At 44.9% G+C, this 24,399-nt stretch overlaps 1 protein-coding gene across 1 annotated transcript in view; it reads right to left on the bottom strand.

The window, feature by feature from the left end:
* The window catches only part of KRT222 (keratin 222), a 111,244-nt gene extending 87,408 nt beyond the window's left edge, over positions 1-23,836 (bottom strand). Inside the window, exons 1-2 of the mRNA XM_040331638.1 lie at positions 23,576-23,836; positions 9,156-9,386 (exon numbers count right to left, since the gene is read on the bottom strand). Of these exons, the coding sequence (XP_040187572.1) occupies positions 9,156-9,368 (213 nt within the window). The 5' untranslated portion in view covers positions 9,369-9,386; positions 23,576-23,836. The remainder of the gene's footprint in view (positions 1-9,155; positions 9,387-23,575) is intronic.
* Between the last annotated feature and the right edge of the window lie 563 nt (positions 23,837-24,399).

Here is a 24,399-nt window from a genome sequence, read left to right as displayed (position 1 = left end):
CTGCGGAGCCACTAAGAGCTGTATCACTAGAGCTGAGTGATCCGACACGCTGCGGGGCCTGTGTGACAGGTCCGCTATCAGCGGAAGCATGCTCAGATTTCCCACCCCCAAATCAATCCTGGACAGACAGCCGTGAGTTTTTGAGAAACACGTAAACTGCCTGCCTCCCGGGTTACGGTGTCGCCAGACGTCCACCCAGCCCACCTCTTGCAACAACCGCGCCAGGGGAGTACTCCTAGCGAGGGCAGAGGGTCTAGGGGCCGGATGTCTATCCGCCACCTGATCCAAGCAACAATTGAAATCTCCCAACACGAGCAGCGGAGCCTCCGGCCTACCGTCCAAAAAAGAGAGGAGGAGCCGGAGCACCACTGCCGTGAAGGGCGGGGGAATGTAAACGCATGCTATGACACAGATTAAGTTACCAATTTTACAGTGAACAAATACATAGCGGCCCTCTGGGTCTATGACACTTGCAATCTCCTGAAAATCCACTGCATTATGCACCAGTACACTCACCCCCCTCGAAAAGGAGGTGTGTGTAGAGTGATACGCCTTACCCACCCATTTGTATTTCAGGAAGCACACGGTCTCCGCCGTCAAGTGAGTCTCCTGAAAGCAAATCACCCCTGGCAAATATTTCTTTAAGCACATAAACAACATTGTACGTTTTAGTGGTGAATGCATACCCCTCACGTTCCATGAAACAATAGGCACTTTAGCCATGAGAGTCCTCCACTAAAATCATGTAACTATATACTGGTGAGCATAAATACACATTCTGGTCCCATGTCTGGGAAGGCAGACCCACCCCCAGGACCGTCCACATCTGTATACTACCTTGCAAGTGGGCCAAAGGCCTAAGTCTCGTGCGATGTACCTCTTTCCACGAATGGCAACTGAAAAAGTGATAGAAATTAACGTATCCTGTGGACCAAACGGGCCCCAAATATCCACGTATCACCAACAGGGCGGATACAACTCTTTTTGCGATTACTTGTCGACTGACACTGTTCGCATTAACCATCAGCATAGCACACTTTTTGTTTAGAGCATCTCTCCTCACATCTTGCTGCCACTTATCATGTCCCCCGGCCAAGAGGTTGAAGAAAGAATCAAAAAAATTGCGGAAATGGATCTTCCTATATAGAGCATAAAAGTCTGAAAAAGGAGATCAACAGGGAAAAAGTAGGGGCTCCCCCCTAAACAGGATCAACACAGACCTTCTCTCATTTGTACAGGATAGGTGCCCAAAGGCAAACAGTAAACCTCCCACCCCAGTCCCAGGGCTCACTCTCCTTCCTCCTGCGCTCGCCTTTGTAAGGATTGTTCATTGCGGTCCAGCCACGACATGGCCTCCTTAGCGGATTAAAAAAATTGGGCTTGGCCCCTAACCACCACTCTGAGCTTCGCAGGGTATAGCATTGCGTAGGGAAGTTGCAGGTTTCGCAACCGTCGCTTCACATCAAGGAATTTCGCCCTGCGTCTCTGCACCTCTTGTGAGAAATCCGGATAGAAGGACACCCGCACTCCATTATATTGAATGTTGGCTCTTTCCCGGGCCTGGCGGAGCACTGCCTCCCTGTCACGGTAATGAAGCAGTTTAGCCAGGATAGATCTGGGGGGGCCCCCCTGTTGCGGTGGGCGCGAAGGGACTCTGTGGGCCCGCTCCACCGCAAAGAACGGTGACAGTGTTTTTTTGCCAAAAAGTTCCAATAGCCAGTTCTCTACAAACGTGGTGGGGTCCTTGCCCTCCACCCTCTCCGGTAGGCCCACTATGCGGACGTTGTTTCGTCTGAGACGGTTCTCCATATCTTCTACACGGTCATAAGCCTCCCTTGCCATCTGCAAAGCTGCCCTGGTATCCTGGGCCATGGGGTGCATCTGGTCCTCCACCTCACTGACCCTGCTTTCCACCGCAGTGGTGCGTTCACGAATTTTTTGCATATCCTGCCGCAGCAGGCCAAACTGTTCCTTAATGGTGTCAACAGAGGCCGTGCATTTGTTCACAGCTTGTAATATGTCCGCCAGCGTGGGCTGCACTGCAGTCGCGGCCTGTGGTGCATCGGCCTGGCCGCCATCTGGCATGGAGCCGGCCTGATCCCCATCCACCTCCTCTCCCCAATGCAGCTGGGCAGTGTCTTCCTGCATAGCAGGCCCGGCCTGGTGTGCGTCCCCAGAGCGGGACGGTTGTTCCTGTCCCCCAGCCCCCGACAGTTTTTGGGCATAATAGAGCATGTCCTTAGGGGGGTCTTTGCCCGAGGCCTTGCCCTGCTTACTGTGCTTGGGCCCCGATTTCTCCGCTCCACGAGGCGTCCCCTTCACAGCCAGCGCGGCGGCGCCATCTTGGATCTCCGGCCCTGCGGTCTCTCCTTGTCCTTTGCGGGTCATCCCCCTGGTACAGAGTGCCGGTGGTGGTACCGCTGTGATCCCGGTGTCGTCAGCTGCCAGCATATGGTGGTTGCGGATCGATATTTTGGCCGGGGAAGGATCGTTACCGGATCACCGCTGGGAGCTGTGAGAGACGCGTCCTCTCACATGCCTGTCCTGGCCACGCCCCGATATATTCACTTTAACTGTCAGTGATCTTATGGTATGGCTGATCGGTTTATATATTGTCCTAAAAAACAAGGTCTTGCTCAGGACACCTTTATATGGATATTCAGATACAGTAAAAATTTGGTTTGCAAACATAATTCATTCCAGAAACATGCTTGTAATCCAAAGCACTTGTATATCAAAGCATTTTCTTACAGGGTATAAAAGAGAAGAGAGGCACCTCTAAGTGTAGCAATAAGTTGCTAAATGTTGTACCTTCATTAAATGTAACCATATTGCTACACTTAAGCCTCGTACACACGATCGGTCCATCCAATGAAAACGGTCTGATGGACCGTTTTCATCGGTTAACTGATGAAGCTGACTGATGGTCAGTCGTGCGTACACACCATCGGTTAAAAAAACGATCGTGTCAGAACGCGGTGACGTAAAACACAACGACGTGCTGAAAAAAAATGAAGTTCAATGCTTCCAAGCATGCGTCGACTTGATTCTAATGCCGCGTACACACCATCACTTTATGTGATAAAAAAAAATGACGTTTTTAAAAACGTCACTTTAATTGACCGTGTGTGGGGGAAAACGTTGTTTTATGTCTTCTAAAAAACGACCAAAAAAAATTGAAGCATGCTTCAATTTTATGTGTCGTTTTTCAAAACGTCAACTTTTACTTCACAGAAATTGACCGTGTGTAGCAAAAAACGTCGTTTAAAACGACGTTTTTTCACCCGCGCATGCCCAGAAGCTACTTATGAAGCGAGGTACCATCGAGGTTCCGTGAGTGCAATCATTGTATTGCAGGGTTCATTTCCCATTTTATTACGTTATTTGCACCATATATCTTTCTTTTCTCCTTATGAGCGGCTTATATCCTGTGTTAATCGGGGAGTCCAGAAGGAAAAGGTTTTATTTTTTTTTTTATTTTTTTTATTTATTTTTTTTTTTTTTTGCTATAATGACAGCTGCACACCAAAGGACTGTGGATCTCACACCTGTCTCCTATTAGCCTATGTACTGAACTGTGTTTTTTCCATGAACTATTTTTGCTGGTTCTATTTGAATTTTTTCACATTATAGTTTTTGAGTGGTTTTTGTTTATCTTTTGCACATATACCTCCCTGATTTGAGGTGTAGGGGGTTCTTATTTATGTATATGGTGTATATATATATGTATGCAATTTTTTACTTGATTATCAGCGCAACACAATATTTTCTTACTTATGAAGCAAGCTTCAATGGAAAAACGTGGTGGAACGTAACCTCGCTTTGCTAGAACATTGTGAGAAAACGATGGTGTGTAGGCAACTTCGTCTTTGAAAATTGAAGTTTCAAAAACGTCATTTTTTACTTCACAGAAAATGTTGTTTTTTTTCATCACATAAAGTGATGGTGTGTACGGGGCATGAGAATGCGTGGATTTTTAACCGATGAACGTGCCTACAAACGATCATTTTTTTTCTATCGGTTAGGTATCCATCGGTTAAGTTTAAAACAAGATTGAATTTTTTTTAACCTATGGATAAATAACCGATGGGGCCTACACACGATCGGTTTGGTCCGATGAAAACGGTCCATCAGACCGTTCTCATCGATTTGACCGATCGTGTGTACGCGGCATGAGAGGCTCCTCTCTTGTTTTTTATACTCAGTTGTGACATGACGCTACTCTGATATCAAGACATCGCTTGTATATCAAGGCAACATTTTTGAAAACATTTTGCTTGTCTTTCAAAACGCTCTCAAACCAAGTTACTCTCAAACCAAGGTTTTACTGTACCTGCATCTCTGAACTGACTGAGAGCTACCATTGACTGTATGTGGGATTCCATTCATCTCGATGAATCTCATAAAACTGTATTCCTACTCTACTAATTTGCATATATGCATTGCCCACCATTTATCATTGAGGCAAATGTAGGCATGCCATAATCAAGGCATAAAAGAAGACATGAAGGTCTTGGATGGGCAACTCTGTATAAGAGTGGCCTTATTTATTGCTTATTTGTATTTTTTTTTTTTTTATCACTGCCTTATTTATACATTTAAAATGTAATTTCATTACTTACAACCAGATACATTTAAGTACCTCTAATATATAATTACATTTCAAAACGTCCATATAAAAAGTGTCATAGCAATCTAGGGCGTAATTACTGAATGGGCTGACTCCTCCACTGCAAGTTGTGTAATAATCCTCCATTTCTTATGATATGAAATTTGGCAATGCCTATTATTTGATGCGCTTTGTCTGACAGGAGGATTAGAAGAGCAGAAAATCATTAAGGAATTGCCTACTAATTATTAACAGAGACACTTAATGATTTCAGCTCCAAGGTGTGACATTCTTTGTATGTACTCAAAGCTGTATTTGGTATTCTTGCTCAATTAAAGGATTGGTCCACCCAAGACTGTTTTTATAAGTTATTTAAAGATGTTTGTTTGCTGAATCAGTCGCTAGAGTCTTATCTTTTAGGGAGAAGCACTGAGATCTTCTAAACCAAAGCTCCCACCCTCAGCCCTTCCCACTCCTGCTAGGAGTTTTACTTGAAAGCTTGAGGCTACCCCATGCACAGTAAAAGTTAAATATGCCTATCTAGAGAAATGGGAGAAGTTTTACTAATCTTATCCTCCACTATCGTAGGCTCCTTTGTGCTACAAGACCTGTCCCTGCAGCGTCTTCTCCCCTATGACCTGGTGGTCGGATGCCCCTGACATCATCAAGACCAATGTAATGTCTGGATCATCCAGTCCATGTTGCATAATGGTCACCATTATCAGAAGTTCTGTGTTCAGCTGCTTTAGGAACACTTAGGTCCCTTTCACACAGGCGGACCAATCGGGTCCGCCTGTCAGTTTTTTGATGGACCCATTAGGACCATCCTTGGCGCTTTATGGAGCAGCATATGTAAACAGCAGTGGCGGCAGCCTCACTGTGCCCATCAAATGCAGCCACTGTGCCATGCCATCAAACGCAGACACTGTGCCATCAATTGTCACCACTGTGCCATGCCATCAAACGCAGCCACTGTGCCATCAATTGTCACCACTGTGCCATGCCATCAAACGCAGCCACTGTGCCCCTCAACTGTCGCCACTGTGCCAATTGTCGCCACTGTGCCAATTGTCACCACTGTGTTCTTTAATTGTTGCCACTGTGCATGTCACTGTGCCCTTTAATTGTCACCACTGTGCCCGTTGTCACCACTGTGCCCATTGATGCCACTGTGCCCTTTGTCACCACTGTGCCCAGTGATGCCACTGTGCCCTTTGTCGCCTCTGTGCCCATTGTCGCCGCTGTTCCCTGTAAAATGCACTTACCTTACTCCTTCCACGTCCCTCGATGTCTTCTCCCGCCTTGGTGACGCTTCAGCCAATCAGGTTACCGATAGCCAGAATCGGGGAACCTGATTGGCTGAGACGGCCGTCAGTCTTATTCAAGGAACGCACCCCCCGTACGTTCCGAGGATAAGACATCCGGGAGCCGAGGGCTGTACTCGGAAAGCCTATCAGAGCCGCTGGCTCTGATAGGCACTTCCGCAAAGCCAACCAGGTGTCGTTATTCAGGTGGCCGGCGTTACGGCCATCTCTGAATAGACCAGCGGCAGCTGGCAACAATAACATACATTCATGCAATGCATGAATGTATGTTATTAGACTCTATGGACGAACCGCCACTGGTAAATGGATATGTGTTCGTTTACACCCGCCGACATCTGGTCCTATCTACGTAAAACCGGTGGATGGGGGACTTATTCCCCATCCGTCTGGCGAATCGTATGAAAATCAGATGTAAATACACAGGCGGTCTGTTTCCATCTGACCACCCATAGAGCCATGTCCTGTCACCCGCCTCCTTAGCGGGATCAGATGACAGGCGGATCCACTGGTTGAGAGAGTGAGCGCTCCAGCAAGAGGTAAAGGGCCCCAACACCAAGCAAGACATTAGCTAAATTCTTCACTGGCCAGTCACTAGTTGAGTAATCGGCTGTAGATGAGTAGATGAGTAAGTAGTTAACTGTTCTAACCCTGCCTGTGTTAAACCTGAGGCCTGCTCTTTTTAATTTAACCTCAATTTCCCCTATGTGTACAGTGCCTTGAAAAAGTATTCACACCCCTTGAAATTTTCCACATTTTGTCATGTTACAACCAAAAACATAAATGTATTATATTGGCATTTTATATGGTAGACCAACACAAAGTGGCACATAATTGTGAAGCGGAGGAAAAATTATAAATGTTTTTCATTTTTACAAATAAATATGTGAAAAGTGTGGTGTGTATTTGTATTCAGCCCCCCCCCTGAGTCAATACTTTGTAGAACCACCTTTCACTGCAACTACAGCTGCAAATCTTTTTGGGTATGTCTATAGTAGGGATGAGCTGAATCCCCCCCCCCCCCCCCGGGTTCGGTTCGCACCAGAACATGCGAACGGACAAAAACAATTTGTGCGAACATGCGAACACCGTAAAAGTCTATGGGATACGAACATGAAATATCAAAAGCTCTAATTTGAAAGGGTTATATGCAAGTTATTGCCATAAATGCAAAAAAAGTATAAAAAAAAATTCTCTGACCAGCTTCCCTGTCCCTGCTGAAGAAAAGCATCCCCACAACATGATGCTGCCACCACCATGTTTCACGGTGGGGATGGTGTGTTAGTTTTCTGCCACACGTACCGTTTTTTTTTAGACCAAAAAGTTCAATTTTGGCCCATCTGACCAGAGCACCTTCTTCCACATGTTTGCTGTGTCCCCCGCATGGCTTCTCGCAAATTGCAAACAGGGTTTCTTATGGCTTTCTTTCAACAATGGCTTTCTTCTTGCCACCATATCTAAAATGGCCAGATTTTTTGGAATGAACGACTAATAAGTTGTCCTGTAGACAGATCTCTTGGCTGCTTCTCTGATTAATGCTCTCCTTGCCCGGCCTGTCAGTTTAGGTGGACGACCATGTCTTGGTAGGTTTTCAGTTGTGCCATACTCTTTCCAATTTTGGTTGTTGGATTGAACAGAGCTCCGTGAGATGTTCAAAGCTTGGGATATTTTTTTTATAACCTAACCCTGCTTTGAACTTCTCTACAACTTTATTCCTGACCTGTCTGGTGTGATCCTTGGCCTTCATGATGCTGTTTGTTCACTAAGGTTCTCTAACAAACCTCCGAGGGCTTCACAGAACAACTGTATTTATACTGAGATTACATTACACACAGGAGGATTCTATTTACTAATTAGGTGACTTCTGAAGGCAATTGGTTCCACTAGATTTTAGTTAGGAGTATCAGAGTAAAGGGGGCTGAATACAAATGCACGCCACACTTTTCAGATATTTATTTGTAAAAAAAAAATAAAAAAACATTTATTTCCCTTTCACTGCACAATAATGTGCCACTTTGTATTGGTCTATCACATAAAATTCCAATAAAATTCATTTAAGTTTTTGGTTAAAATGACAACATTTTAAAAAATTCAAGGGGTATGAATTAATTTTCAAGACACTGTAAATTTAGGCTTGAGCTACTGAGCTTTGCAAACATCCATTTTTTAACAAGTAGGATGAGGAGAGTCTGAAAATCATGAAGTGTGAAGACAACTGCACTTGCTGGCTGCCTATAAAAATCCCCAAAAAAATATATCATATATTTTAAAAAATTATAAAGAAAATGTATGCAAAACCTTTTAATTGCCTTATAGCTAGATTCACACAGGTTGTCCTAACTTTGCGGTGGTGTAGCGTAGCTTGTTTACACTACGCCGCCATAAGTTAGCGAGGCAAGTACATGATTCTCAAAGTACTTGCCTGCTAAGTTACGGCAGCGTAGCGTAAAACGGGCGGGCGTAATGGCGCCTAATTCAAATTGAGCTGAGGGGGCGTGTCTTATGTTAATGGGGCTTGACCTGACGTTTTTGACGTTTTTTTGGAACGGCGCATGCGCCGTCCGCCTACATTTTCCAGTGTGCATTGCGGCTAAGTACGCCGCACGGTCCTATTGATTTCGACGTGGACGTAAATGACGTAAATCCCTATTCACGGACGACTTACGTAAACAACGTAAATTTTTCGAATTTCGAAGCGGGAACGGCCGCCATACTTTAACATTGGCTACGCCACCTAGGGGGATGCCTATCTTTAGGCGGCCTATCTCTTACGGAAACGGCGTATCTGTACTGCGTCGGCCGGGCGTACATTCGTGAATAGGCGTATCTAGTGATTTACATATTCTACGCTGACCGAAATGGAAGCGCCACCTAAAGGTCAGCCTAAAAATTACACTTTAGGATACGACGGTGTAAGACACTTACGCCGCTCGTATCAGAGCCTAATTTAAGCGTATCTGGTTACCAGAATACGCTTAAATTAGCGCCGGCGCAAATTCAGACTTAGGCTGGCGTATCTACTGATACGCCAGCCTAAGTCTTTCTGAATCTAGCTAATAGTCTTCACATTGGACCCTTTTCACCATCTATTGACCAGATCTATGTGTACCTGGTCATATACATGAGAAGATCTTGTGATTCCGCTGCACCAGAAGCCTGTCATTCCATGCCTCTGGCCCATGTTTTAGACCTTATACTCTACAAAACAAACATAGCGCTCTTACTGAATGGAGAAGTTCTTCACTCTCTTGTTCTTTTTCTTTCCAGTGAGCAACCTGTGGATCAATTTTTTTCATCTTCTCCTCTATTTTCATTTCCAGTGCATTGTTGGACTGTTCCAGATGACGACAGTGTTGCATAAAGTCAGCCAACCTTTCATTGAGCTGTCTCAGTGTCTCCTTATGATCCGGTAGCAGGGAATTCTCTTTCAGTGACATCTTGATGTGTCCTTGGTGCTGAAATTCAGAAAACCCTGTTAATGAAGGATAGTCTTTAGTAGCTGCTATATATACACAAAAACACACTACAGAAATACAGGATATAAACACTAATTTATGAGTAAAGCCAACCAGTATACAAGCTGAGTTTCTAACATACACTATACAGTGGAACCTCGGATTGCGAGTAACGCGGTTAACTAGCGTTTCGCAATACGAGCACTGTAGTTTGAAAAATCCTAACTCGGTTTGCGAGTCTTGTCTCGCAAAACGAGCAGGATTCAGACCAAAGTGGTGTGCAGTACCGTGTTTGGCCTGAGGGGGGGGGGGGCGTCAGAGCCGAGCGGAGCAGAGCGTTCTGAGCCGTTTGGAAATGCTCGGAAAGACTCGGAAATACTACATTGCCAAGCTTTCCTCTACCCTTTCCGGCTATTTCCGAGGATCTCCGCCCCCCGCCTCTGGCCACATGCGGTATTGCATGCCATTGAAGTCAATAAATTATTTTCGCTTCCATTGATTTCAATGGAGAAACTCGCTTTTGATATGCAAATACCTTGGATTACACTGCATTCTCCTGGAACGGATTATGCTCATAATCCGAGGTTCCACTGTATTACAAAAAGTATTGGGACGCTTGCCTTTATACGCACATGAACTTTAATGGCAGAATGATCAAACATTCCCATAGACACTCCTAAACCTTGTAGACAGCCTTTCCAGAAGAGTCAAAGCTGTTATAGCTGCAAAGGATGGGCCAACTCAATATTGAATCCTACGGACTAAGACTAAGATGCCATTAAAGTTTATATGCGTGTAAAGCAGGCGTCCCAATACGGACGCCTGCTTTATAGAAATCCAGCCATTCCATGGAGAAGTGTGTCCAGTAGGTGACTGGAGAGCACATGGAGGTCATCAAGGTCCCAGCGTGGAGGTCATCAAGGTCCCAGCTATAGTCTAAGGCCGCGTACACACGATTGGTCAAAACCGATGAAAACGGACTGAAGGACCGTTTTCATCGGTCCAAACCGATCGTGTGTGGGCCCCATCGGTCAGTTATCCTTCGGTCAAAAAAATTTGAACTTGCTTTAAAATTGAACCGATGGACGCCTAACCGCATGCTTGAAAGCATTGAACTTCGTTTTTTTCAGCACGTCGTTGTGTTTTACATCACCGTGTTCTGACACGATCGTTTTTTTAACCGATGGTGTGTAGGCGCGACGGACCATCAGTCAGGTTCATCGGTTAACCGATGAGAACGGTCCTTCGGACCGTTCTCATCGGATGGACTGATCGTGTGTACGCGGCCTGAGCTGGAAGTCAATTTTCTAAAAGCATTGAACTTCATTTTTCTCGGCTCGTCGTGGTGTTGTACGTCACCGCGTTCTTGACGGTCGGAATTTGGTGTGACCGTGTGTATGCAACACAAGTTTGAGCCAAAATTCGGTCGGAAAAAAATCCACGGTTTTCTTGTCGGAATTTCCAATCGTGTGTACGCGGCCAATGCCTGAAGCTGTGTAAGGGGCCCCATAATTCCTGATGGCGGCTTTGACTGAAATACAATGATGCACAAACGTTACAACTGGAGAAATAAAATGATTACATTCTCTCTGTGCTGATTCAGATCAGCAGATTAAGGCAGTTGTGTTTATTTTATGCTTTGACGTACATGAGAGTTTCAGATACCGATTAGCACATTTGGCATTTGATCCCTTGAGGTTGAGCGCACGAGGACAAATTAAATTCACATAAATACATGCTATTGAACCATTAGTTGACATTTAAAGGCATAATAAGCTGATCTTTGCATATTACGTTTAACTCCAGGTTAAAGCTTACCTGAAACTTACCTTAGAACGAAGCCCTTCCAGTGGCGAGCGGTCACCGGTGACAGCGTCATTACCATACCCTCACTTCTCTGTGTCACATTTATTACTGTCCTCCAGTTTCTTGTGTCACCTTCATTACTATTCCCTCAGTTCCCTGTGTCACCTTCACTACCATTCCCTCACTTCTCTGTGTCACCTTCATTGCCAGGTGCCCAGGACCCAGGACAGACATGCCAATTGTGGGACAGTCCCAGGTAATGCGGGACACATAGGCATCCTACCTGACACATTTTCTCAAATTATCTCATGAAATGCTGAAAATTTCAATTCACAATCAATTCACAATCACCTCATGAGTTATTTACCTCACAAACCAAAAACATGAGGTAAATAAGCCATAAAACAGTGTTACAGTCAATTCACTAAGGAAATAAATAAACAAAAGCATGAGTTTAATAAGTAGTGGTCCAGGCATGAGGTATTTAACCACTTCACCCCCCGGACCATATTGCTGGTCAAAGACCAGGCCACTTTTTTCGATTCGGCACTGCGTCGCTTTAACTGACAATTACACGGTCGTGCGACGCGGCTCCCAAACAAAATTGGCGTATTTTTTCCCCACAAATAGAGCTTTCTTTTGGTAGTATTTGATCACCTCTGCGGTTTTTAGTTTTTGCGCTATTAACAAAAATAGAGCGACAATTTTGAAAAAAACGAATATCCCCCAAAAATATATAAAAAAACGATTTTTTTCCTCAGTTTAGGCCGATACGTATTCTTCTACATATTTTTCGTAAAAAAAAAATCGCAATACGCGTTTATTGATTGGTTTGCGCAAAAGTTATAGCGTCTACAAAATAGGGGATAGTTTTATGGCATTTTTATTAATATTTTTGTTTTACTAGTAATGGCGGTGATCAGCGATTTTTATCAGTACTGCGACATTATGGCGGACACTTCAGACACCTTTGACACATTTTTGGGACCATTGTCATTTTTATAGCGATCAGTGCTATAAAAATGCATTGATTACTATAAAAATGCTACTGGCAGGGAAGGGATTAACAATAGGGGGCGAGGAAGGGGTTAAGTATGTTCCATGGGTGTGTTCTAACTGTAGGGGGGTGGCATCACTAGGGGAAATGACTGATCGCTGTTCATACATTGTATGAACAGACGGTCAGGCATTTCTCCCCCTGACAGGACCGGGAGCTGTGTGTTTACACACACAGCTCCCGGGTTCTCGATCTGTAACGGTGGCGCGCGCGCGCCCCTATTGGCTGCTCGGCGAGATGACATATAGCTACGTGATCTCGCCCAGCAGAGCCGACTTGCCTGCCGCCACAGAGAGAAAGCTCACAGCACTGTGGTTATCAGGAAACAGACAACCAGGAAGTGTGGAGATCACAGAAGAATTACAGAAACTTGAGAGCAAAAACGAACAATGAGGACATGAAAACAGCACTGCATTAAGGTAAAGGAAGCTATTAAGATTAAAAAAAAATCCTTTACAAACCCTTTAAGTCAAGGTCCACAGCAGAGTCCCCCTTAAACCACCTTTTATCAGAGTCCCCCCTTATATCCAGGACCCCATCAGAGCCCTTCTTAAGTAAAAGACCACAGAAGAGCCCCCTTACGACAGGATTGGTCTTTTATCAGGGTCCACTTTAGATTCCTACCTTACATCAGGGTCCCCATCAGAGTTCCCTTTACAGCAGAGTCCCCCCCCCCCTTATATCAGGGACCCCATCAGAGCCCCTTTACATCAGAGTCCCACCTTACATAAGAATCAATATCAGAATTTTTCCTACATCATAACCCTCCTTAAGTCAAAGTCCATGGCAGAGTCCCCCCTTACACCAGGGTTCTCCTTCTATCAGAGTCTACATCAGAGTCCTCTCCTTATATCAGGGTTCCCATCAGAGTCCCCTTTACATTAGTGTGCAAATCAGAGTCCCTCGCCTTACAAGAGTCCCCATCAGCATCCTCCTTATGTCACGGCTGATTTACCGCTTATATCAGGGTCCCCATCAGAATCCCTCTTACATCAGAGTCCTTCTTATGTCAGAGTCCACATCAAATTCCCAATTTACATTGGGGTCCTTCTTTTACCACAGTCTACTTCAGATTCCCATCTTATATTGGGGTCCTCCTTTTATCACAGTCTACTTCAAATTCCCACCTTACATTGGGGTCCTCCTTTTTTCACAGTCTACTTCAGATTCCTACCTTACATCAGGGTCCCCATCTGATTTCCCCTTACATCAGAGTTCTCCTTCAGTCCATATCCGTTTCCCACCTTACATTGGGGTTCTTCTTTTATCACAGTCTACTTCAAATTTCCACCTTACATCGGGGTCACCTTTTTATCACAGTCCACATCAGATTCCTGCCTAACATCGGGGTCCTCTTTTTATCACAGTCCACATCAGATTCCTACCTTACATCGGGGTCCTCTTTTTATCACAGTCCACATCAGATTCCCACCTTACATCGGGGTCCTCTTTTTATCACAGTCCACATCAGATTCCTACCTTACATCGGGGTCCTCTTTTTATCACAGTCCACATCAGATTCCCACCTTACATCGGGGTCCTCTTTTTATCACAGTCCACATCAGATTCCTACCTAACATCGGGGTCCTCATTTTATCACAGTCCACATCAGATTCCTACCTAACATAGGGGTCCTCCTTTTATCACAATCCACATCAGATTCCTACCTAACATCGGGGTCCTCATTTTATCACAGTCCACATCAGATTCCTACCTAACATCGGGGTCCTCATTTTATCACAGTCCACATCAGATTCCTACCTAACATCAGGGTCCTCCTTTTATCACAATCCACATCAGATTCCTACCTTACATCAGGGTCCCCATCGGATTTCCCCTTACATTAGAGTCCTCCTTTAGTCCATATCCGTTTCCCACCTTACATTGTGGTCTTCCTTTTATCACAGTCTACTTCAAATTCCCACCTTACATGGGGGTCCTCTTTTTATCACAGTCCACATCAGATTCCTACCTTACATCGGGGTCCTCCTTTTATCACAGTCCACATCAGATTCCTACCTAACATCGGGGTCCTCCTTTTATCACAGTCCACATCAGATTCCTACCTAACATCGGGGTCCTCCTTTTATCACAGTCCACATCAGATTCCTACCTAACATCGGGGTCCTCATTTTATCACAGTCCACATCAGATTCCTACCTAACATCGGGGTCCTCCTTTTATCACAGTCCACATCAGATTCCTACCTAACATCGGGGTCCTCTTTTTATCACAGTCCACATCAGATTCCTACCTTACATCGGGGTCCTCTTTTTATCACAGTCCACATCAGATTCCTACCTAACATCTGGGTCCTCTTTTTATCAGAGTCCACATCAGATTCCTACCTTACATCAGGGCCCTGTTTTTATCACAGTCCACATCAGATTCCTACCTAACATCGGGGTCCTCTTTTTATCAGAGTCCACATCAGATTCCTACCTTACATCAGGGCCCTGTTTTTATCACAGTCCACATCAGATTCCTACCTAACATCGGGGTCCTCCTTTTATCACAGTCCACATCAAATTCCCACCTTACATCGAGGTCCTCATTTTATCACAATCCACGTCAGATTCCTACCTTACATCAGGGTCTCCATCAGATTTCCCCTTACATTAGAGTCCTCCTTCAGTCCATATCCGTTTCCCACCTTACATTGGGGTCTTCATTTTATCACAGTCTACTTCAAATTCCCACCTTACATGGGGGTCCTCTTTTTATCACAGTCCACATCAGATTCCTACCTTACATCGGGGTCCTCCTTTTATCACAATCCACATCAGATTCCTACCTTACATCGGGGTCCTCCTTTTATCACAATCCACATCAGATTCCTACCTTACATCGGGGTCCTCCTCAGAACAAAGCCTGTGCACATCAGATGTGGACCAGATAAAATCCCCCGCAGGCCGTAGTTTGGAGACCCCTGGAGTCACAGTGAACGGTCTGGGTCACTTACACCATGAAGAATCCAGCCTGTACAGTGTGAGTGACAGCTGACAGCCATGTATATAGAGAAACAGAAAGCATGTGTTACCTTCACTGAAAGGTGTAAAATCCCTTGTTAGTGCCGCGTAAGGGGTTCCGCCTAAGTAAGATCACGTATGGCCTCTGCATGGAAGTGTCCACACAGCCCGGTATAAAATAAACATTCAGCTATTTCGTAAGCAAACACGTGAACTTCGATTCCTTTCTGAGGTCTGTTTGTCTTGGGAGGAACTACACAATCTTTGTGATCGTACTAACTCCAGTTCTGTTATTATTGACACAGGCCATTTTCAGATGCTACACCTGTTTGTTAAACGTCTGATAACCCGATCTTCTCTTAAATGCTCAACAGATTGTTCTGTGTGGGGTGCAGTGTACAGATTTTCATTCCTTTAAAGTGGACCTCCCCCTTTACTTTTTTAAAGTGACAGACACTGTTCGAAAATATATAGGTGTAGCGACACCCCGCCCCCCCCCCCCCCCCCCAGGAGCCAGGCACGTGAATGTTCCACACATGCTAGAGTAAGGAATCAGTCCTTGCAGCATTGTTTTTGTATTTTATTAGGGGAATGGAACTTGGATAGGGTATTATGGGATGCCCACTTCATCAGCACAGAAAGAATACTTGAGGCTGGTTTCATACGTATCCAATTCGCATGACAGGAGTCTGTGAGCCAGTTCACGCACACAGGGCTGCCGCGGAGCTCATTGCACAAGGGTCCTGTGCGTCTTTGGCTCCGTTTCAGGTCTGAATTTAAGCAAAAATCCGGGCCTGATTCATCCCTGAAACAGGAAACAGGGACGCACCGGACCCCTGCTGTGAGTTGCATCCATATTAGGTGTGAACCCAGCCACAGGGACAGGAACTATGTACACATAGGGCTAGATTCATAAAGACTTACGACGGCGTATCAGTAGATATGCCGTCGTAAGTCAGAATCCGTGCCGTCGTATCTTTAAGCGGTATGCTCAAATTGAGATACGCTTAAATGTTGCTAAGATACGACCGGCGTAAGTCTCCTACGCCGTCGTATCTAAGTTGCATATTTACGCTGGCCGCTAGGGGCGTGTACGTCGATTTATGCCGAGAATATGTAAATGACGTAGATACGTCCATTCACGAACATATGCTCGCCCGTCGCATGTAAGATACGCCAGTTACATATAATAAAAGATAAACCACCAAAAAGATGGCGCAGCCAATGTTAAGTATGGACGTCGGACAGCCATCGAATTTCACGTCGTTTACGCCGATTCAGAATGGGGCTGGACGTAGGTTACGTTCACGTCGAAAGCAATGAGTATTTGCGACGTGATACTGAGCATGCGCGCGCATGCGCCGTACGATCGGCGCTTCATTTACATGTATGGTAATGAATCGTGAATTCCTTACCATACAACACGCCCCCTACCTGCCTATTTTGAATTAGGCGGGGTTACGCCGGGCCATTTGCGCTACGCCGACATAACTTAGGAGGCAAGTGCTTTGTGAATACAGTACTTGCCTCACTATCTTACGTCGGCGTAGTGCAAATGGGATGCGCTACGCCGGCAGAAAGATGCGCCGCTCTACGAGAATCCAGCCCATAGTATATACACTTCTCCTTACACCTCCAGCACAATCTTGCTTGTAGAATTATAACTCCCAGGACCAGCTAGCACTGTACAGATAATCCAACACAGACTCAGTTGGACCCAAAAGCAAGTGTTCTTTGCAGGCAGGGACCGTGGGCCCCTTTGGTAGTGTAGCAGAAAATAAGTCTCAGTGATTAGCTGTCCTATTTCTGTGGCTACTGGTCCCAGTACCACCTCTTCAGGCACTACCAGCCCACCTAGCTGCAGCTGCCCCTTTCACTAGCCCTCTTGGCTAAAACTCCACAGTTCTCTCAGACTGACTCTACATCTATAGCAGACTGCTTGCACTCCCTTCAGGCAATGCTCTCAGTCCTCTGACTGTGCGCTCACCAGCCCACCTGGCTGTCTTCCTCCCTGGAGATGTGTCCAACAGTGTCCTCCTGCAGTCCTCTCCTTGCTCCCGTGTCTCCTGGTCAGGATCCCCATGTGTGTCTTCAAGAGGAGTCCCTTCCGCACCCAAGCCCAGGCCTGAGTTCAACCCCCCCCCACCTCAGAACAAATACCTCCGACAGCCTAACACTCCATCTTCATCTTCCACCTGAATCCCCCTGCCCCAGCTGGGCTGACCCTGAGTATTTGAGGGGGCCTGCTTCCTGCCAACCCATCTTTTGGGGATTGGTCAGGGCCCTCAGAATACTCCAGGCAGCAACTCATTCCCTCCACTCCCATTCTTCTGGAATCTTCTGCTAGTTTCCAGAAGTAGGGGGGGTATCAGAGATGCTGCCTGTGTGTCATTCTCTCCTCCCCTAGCCACTCAAATCCTGACCCAGAAAAAAAGCACACAGGCTTGGCTTTGGCTTCCAGCTAAGCTTGAACAATCTATCTACACTGTACAAAAACTAACTTTAGCACACTAAGCTGGAGGTTGCAACATAGGTAAACAAGAACACTTATATTGAAATGCACCGCAATAGCAATGAATACTGTATGTTCTGGCTCTGTCATCAGTGGCCACCTTCTTCCTCTTATTAATCTGAGAGCCCATGGTGCAATGTGCAATTAGGGGACAGATTCAAGGACATTTTTTTGTTGTAAAAGTGTGTTACTATACTATGTACCACCTAAGCCTTGGGATCTTTAACCCTTAGTAAGGACAGACAGTGGGCACATCTGTTTTACTTTTTTTAGTAGTGAATAGCCAGGATTTGCAACAATGCATTTGCTTTCCCATAGTTGAACAATGGACAATAAGGCGATTCAAAACATCTGTCACAATACTGTATAATAATGCAAAGACTGACACAGGTCAGAAAACTTGAGGATTACTTCCTTAAACAGGTACCCCATAGCTACTAAATGTGATCTTCCAGAAGGGATTCTGTGCTAGCAGGACGGTCTATCAAAAATGAAGCAATTCAGATAGCAGGCTGGGCAACATAGGTCTTTTCCAAAAATCCAGGTCGACCTACCTTGAGCTATGCCTCTTCTTCTGGAACCTGTCCTTAGGCTAAGCCAATGCTTTTCCTGACCAGCGGGTGTTTGTCCCTATCTAGGCACTCCCCACACTACAGGCGTGTTAAAAAAACCCAGAAGGGGCTTTATATAGCCCCTCTATGTCTGAGATGGCTGCCCAAATTTCAAGAGAGTTTTGTGTCCAATGAGATACAGGCTCCCCCAATATGGCCGCTCAGAATCCAGTGCAGAGGACAAGTAAGCAAGGTTACCCTATGGTTAGAAGTAATCAGCAATCATATGATCACTGTGTTTACATCTGGCAGCTAACCAGGATTGCTGCCTCACTACCACGCTGTCACCTGCCACCTGCACAACACACCACCTGCCTATAGTACATATAGACTGGGTTAAGTTTGGTAAACAACTCCCCAGACTCTCATTAAAGGCTTAGTTTACGTTTTACATAAATTGGTCCATGCAAAAAGGGGGCCCCAGTAGTTTCAAATGCTCAGTGCCTTTTTTTTTTATATTTCTTAATGCATATGCCGTACCTGTAGACCCTTTCTGTCACCCATGAAGCCTTGTGGTGATGGTGGCCAGGCTGAAGTGGAAGTAGGTGACTGTGGTGGGTGAAAGTGGCCCTTTTTCGTGGGAGGATAGGTGCGCTTTATGTTCCTCATCTCATAGCATTGTACCCATACTGCGGCACGCTGTGGCAGGGGGTCAGCCTAGGGACCTGGCTTGGGTGGCCACGTTGGCAAAGCCTTGCAATGATTACAAAGCGGTGGCTTCCTGCAATATGTGTTATTGGGTAAATTGAATTCAGTACACAAGCAATCATGGAATTCATGTATTAAGCATCCAGGGTGGGGAAAGGGAGACAAGGACGAGGGAGGTGAGGCATTGGGCATGCTCCATGCCGCCTTCCTGTAACGGGTAGTCACCTTGGGCTACTTGGACGTAATTCACGTCTAAGTTCAAAAAATGACGTCGTTGCGACGTCATTTCGCGCAAAGCACGGCTAGGAAATTTCTGGACGACGCAATTCTCTCTGGATCTAGCCCACTATTTTTTACTTTATGCTCTAAAACATATCCAATAAAAAAAATTCAAAAAAATCGAATTTCTTCATCAGTTTAGGCCAATATGTATTTTGCTACATATTTTTTTGTTAAAAAAATCCCAAAAGCGTATATTAACTGGTTTGTGCAAAAATTATAGCGTCTACAAACTAGGGGATATTTTTATTGAATTTTTTTTATTTATATATTTTTTTACTAGTAATGGCGGAGATCAGTGTTTTTTTTGCGGGACTGCGACAATGCAGTGGACAAATTGGACATCTAACTGAAACTTTTGACACTTTTTTGGGGACCAGTGACAGTAATACAGTGATCAGTGCTAAATAATATGCACTGTAACTGTACTAACATCAATGGGTTAAGTGTGCTTCTAGGGAGTGCTATCTAACTGTGGGGGGGGGGGATTCTCTGACTGGAGGAACACAGAGATCCAAGATCTTCCTCGTTAATAGAACTGTGGTCTGCCTTGTTTGCCTAGGCCGTTCTGCCTCTCCTGTGAACGATCGCAGGTGGCCGGCGGCCATTGCGGCTGCGGGATCTGTTTATATAGGCAGACCCCCGCTCTGCCTCTCCTGTGAACGATGGCGGGTGGCCAGCAGTCATCTCCAGACCCGCTGATTGCTCCCGCTGTGTCCAATCACAGCTGGAGCGGGTAACCCCCGGCAGCACACTGCACTGAGTCATGTACCTGTGTGGGGCGCTCTTTAAGTGGTTAATAAAAAACATTGTAAAAAAGGTTATAGGTTATAACCGAGCACCTAAACCCCCCCCCCCCCAAAAAAAAATTTTTTTGAAGCCCCGCCTGCCCCCTACATACATTCACATAAGTATGTAAACACATGCGTTGCAAAATGCCAATTACAATACACATATTACATATCACCGTGCACGCCAGATTACAAGTAAATAAATTCAGAGCCATCATTCATAATTAACTCTAAACTGATGTCATGTAGAGGCTTTTAAAATGTCACCCGTAGACAATTTATGGACTGACGTTTGTTGACATTTTACAGGAATTTTAAGGCATGACATGTTGAGTAGGAAATGAAGAAGATACTGTGGGGCAGATCCTCGTACAATTGCATGGGCGCAGCGTATGTGAGATACGCTACGCCGCTGTAACTTACTTTTTTAATCTTTGAATCCACAAAGAATTTGCGCTGTAAGTTACGGCGCCGTAGTGTATCTCTCGCGGCGTAACGGTGCGTAATTCAAATCGGCGAGTAGGGGGCGTGTTTAATTTAAATGAAGCGCGTCCCTGCGCCGAACAAACTGCTCATGCGCCGTCCCTAAATTTCCCGTCGTGCATTGCGCTAAATGACGTCGCAAGGACGTCATTGTTTTGACGTGGACGTAAATTACGTCCAGCCCCATTCACGGACGACTTACGCAAACAAAATAAAATATTTTCAAATTCGACGCGGGAACGACGGCCATACTTGACATTGCGTACGCCACCAAATAGCAGCTTTAACTATACGCCGAAAAAAGCCGAACGGAAACGACGTAAAAGAATGCGACGGCCACTCGTACGTTCGTGGATCGTCGGAAATAGCTAATTTGCATACTCGACGCGGAATACGACGGGAACGCCACCCAGCGGACGCCAAAGAATTGCATCTAAGATCCGAAGGCGTACGAAGACGTACGCCTGTCGGATCTAACCCAGATGCCATCGTATCTTGTTTTGAGGATTCAAAACAAAGATACGACGCGGGAAATTTGAAAGTACGCCGGCGTATCACTAGATACGCCGGCGTACTCTCTTTGTGGATCTGCCCCTGTATGTCTATACTAAGATCCATATACTGGAGCTTACATATTTATAACACATCAGATTTTAACCTTTTACAATTCTGAATTTACCCCTTGCACACTACTATTCACCCTTATACAGTATATTTCCAGTAAACTTCATGTTGGGTATCTGTTTTCTCAGAGCAACACATTTGAAATGTTGCCAATATTTGGTAATATATTGCATTTTTGTGCCCTAAAGTCTATTTTTTACAGAAAATTTGCACTGGGCAAACCATACCACTATTTTATTCTCCCAAGTCTCTGCTTTCATAAAACATATACTGTATGGGGGTTTTCACTAATCTTCAGGCCTAAATAGATTTTTTTAACCACTTGCCGACCGCTGCACGCCGATATACGTCATCACAATGGCAGCGGTGGGCAAATGGGCATACAGGTACGTCTTTAATTTGCCGTGTAGCGTGCGCACGCTCAGTGAGTGTGCCCGCGGTCCCCGCAAACTCGATGTTCGCCGGAGGCCCGCAACCGTGACACAGAGAGGAAGAACGGGGAGATACTGATCCCTGTCATCGAGAGCAGTGATCGCTGTCATGTCATCCCCCCATGGTTAAAATCACTCCCAAGGAAACACTTAACCCCTTCATGACCCCCTAGTGTTTAACCCTTTCCCTGCCAGTGTCATTTACACAGTAATCAGTGCATTTTTATAGCACTGATCGCTGTATAAATGACAATGGACCCAAAATAGTGTCAAAAGTATCCGATGTGTCCGCCATAATGTCGTAGTCACGATAAAAATCGCAGATCGCTGCAATTACTAAAAAAAAATAATAATAATAAAAATGCCATAAAACTATCCCCTATTTTGTAGACGCTATAACTTTTGACGCAAACCAATCAATATACGCTTATTCCGTTTTTGTTTTTTACCAAACATATAAACTGAGAAATATTTTTTTTTTTATATATATATATATATATTTGGGGGATATTTATTATAGCAAAATGTAAAAAATTTTGCTTTTTTTTTTAATTTACACTTTTTTTGCTTATAGCGCAAAAAAAAAACCTGCAGAGGTGATCAAATACCACCAAAAGAAAGCTTTATTTGTGGTGAAAAAAAGAATGTAAATTTAGTTTGGTTGCAATGTCGCACAACCGCGCAATTGTCAGTTAAAGCGTTGCGGTGCCGAATCGCAAAAAAGTGCTCTGGTCCGGTAGGGACTGAAGTGGTTAAAGTGGAGGTTCTCCCTAAAAAAAAATTCTAACAATACATTGAGCTGACTGATTACACTGCGGGTATGCTGATGTTTTTTTTTTTTTTTCGTACATACCTTGTTATCGCCGTTTCATCCCTCGGCTCCGGGTATGATTCGTCCGGGTCTGGGCATTCCTAGTTGATTGACGTTCCTCCAACCGGCGCATACTGCGCATCACGACTTTCCGACAGAAGCCGAACATCATTGCGCAGGCGCCGTATAGAGTCGGCTCTATACGGCGCCTGCGCAGCGCCGATCGGCTTCTTTCGGAAAGTCGTGACGTCAAGTATGCGTCGGTCGGGGGAACGTCAATCAACTAGGAACGCCCAGACCCGGACGAATCATACCCGGAAGCCGAGGGATGAAACGGCGATAACGAGGTATGTACGAAAAAAAAAAAAACAAACATCAGCATACCCGCAGTGTAATCAGTCAGCTCAATGTAGTGTTAGAATTTTTTTTTAGGGGGAACCTCCACTTTAAAGATGTGCAACAAAAGGGTTAAACCATTATCAACTTTGTTACAGTTGGATTGTGCGTCTTTAGTTTGAAACGTTGTTGCGGTTGGATTGTGCGTCTTTAGTTTGAAGCGTTGTTGCGGTTGGATTGTGCGTCTTTAGTTTGAAACCTTGTTATGGTTGGATTGCGCTTCTTTAGTTTGAAACGTTGTTGCGGTTGGATTGTGCTTCTTTAGTTTAAAACGTTGTTTTCGGTTGGATTGTGCGTCTTTAGTTTAAAACGTTGTTATGGTTGGATTGTGCTTCTTTAGTTTGAAACCTTGTTATGGTTGGATTGTGCTTCTTTAGTTTGAATAGAAGCTCATTCAGGTGTCTCTAAACACTTCTTACCAAAACAAATCCCGAAGTCCATACAGCCACTTCTCCTGGGGAAGGAATGCGTACCCTACAGGGTGTGTGTAGCAGTTTTTGATAACGATGACAATATAAGATCATGTCCCAAGTTGTCAGCACGTCATTGTCACACCTGTATGTACAAAACAAACTTCACAAAACACTTTTGCTTTTTCAGGACGCAGAAAAAGGCGCAGCTAGGCTGGTTCTCAGCCCTTGTTTATTCATTCAATGTCTATCAAGAATCTGGCTACATGGATCTGTATGTATAAAGCCCAGCCCTTATTTATTCTGCTACTGTCTACTGAGTAGCCCCTAAAATAACGAGATAAAAAAAAGTCGTACTTACCGATTGCCTGCCTGCACAAGTCAAAGTCAACAGTCACTCTATTGCCCTGTTATGGCTTCTGACTTCTGACTTGAGATAAAATCACGTCCTTCAGATTTCCTCAAAAGTGTAGGGATTTTTTTTCAGACGTTTGCCACGCTGGACAGTATGGAACGTTTACTTTTCCTGAGGAAGCAGCTTGTTTTCATGCTGAGAATGCTGCTTGTCAAGTTTCCAACCAGTTCTAAATCCCCTTTCATGTGTCTGAACCTATTACTCTATAATTTCCGAAAATACCAATACGACTGGACAGTGACGCCTGCATCCGGCATAGTGCTTTTCTTCATAGCACTTGCTTTGATTTACACTCACTGGCCACTTTATTAGGTACACCTGTTCAATTCCTTGGTAACACAAATTGCTAATCATTCAATCACAAGGCAGCGACTCTATGCATTTAGACACCTAGATGTGGTGAAGACGATTTGCTGAAGTTCAAACCGAGCATCAGAACGGGGAAGAAAGAAGATTTAAGTGACCGAACATGGCATGGTTTGGTGCCAGACGGCTGGTCTGAGTATTCAAAAAACTGCTGATCTACTGGGATGTTCTCGCACAACCATCTAAAGGGTTGAAAAAGTACAACATGCACTACTTTTAGCAATTTCGGGTGCAACGTGAATAGATAGCTATGCTGTACAAATGTCTCCAAAGAAATGCGGTTTTGAAAGTGTGCAATTTTGTGCCTAATTTTTTTTAACATCAGCAAAGGACTAGAAGCTATCAGGAGTGCTTAAAGCGGTCCTCCACCCTAAAGTGGAGTCCCGCTGATCGGAACCCTCCCC

Source organism: Rana temporaria, chromosome 12 (assembly GCF_905171775.1).
Source record: "Rana temporaria chromosome 12, aRanTem1.1, whole genome shotgun sequence".
In the NCBI taxonomy this organism is placed as follows: Eukaryota; Metazoa; Chordata; class Amphibia; order Anura; family Ranidae; genus Rana; species Rana temporaria.
The sequence above is the reverse complement of the archived record's forward strand: the minus strand, read 5'-3'. Positions and strand labels throughout refer to the sequence as shown.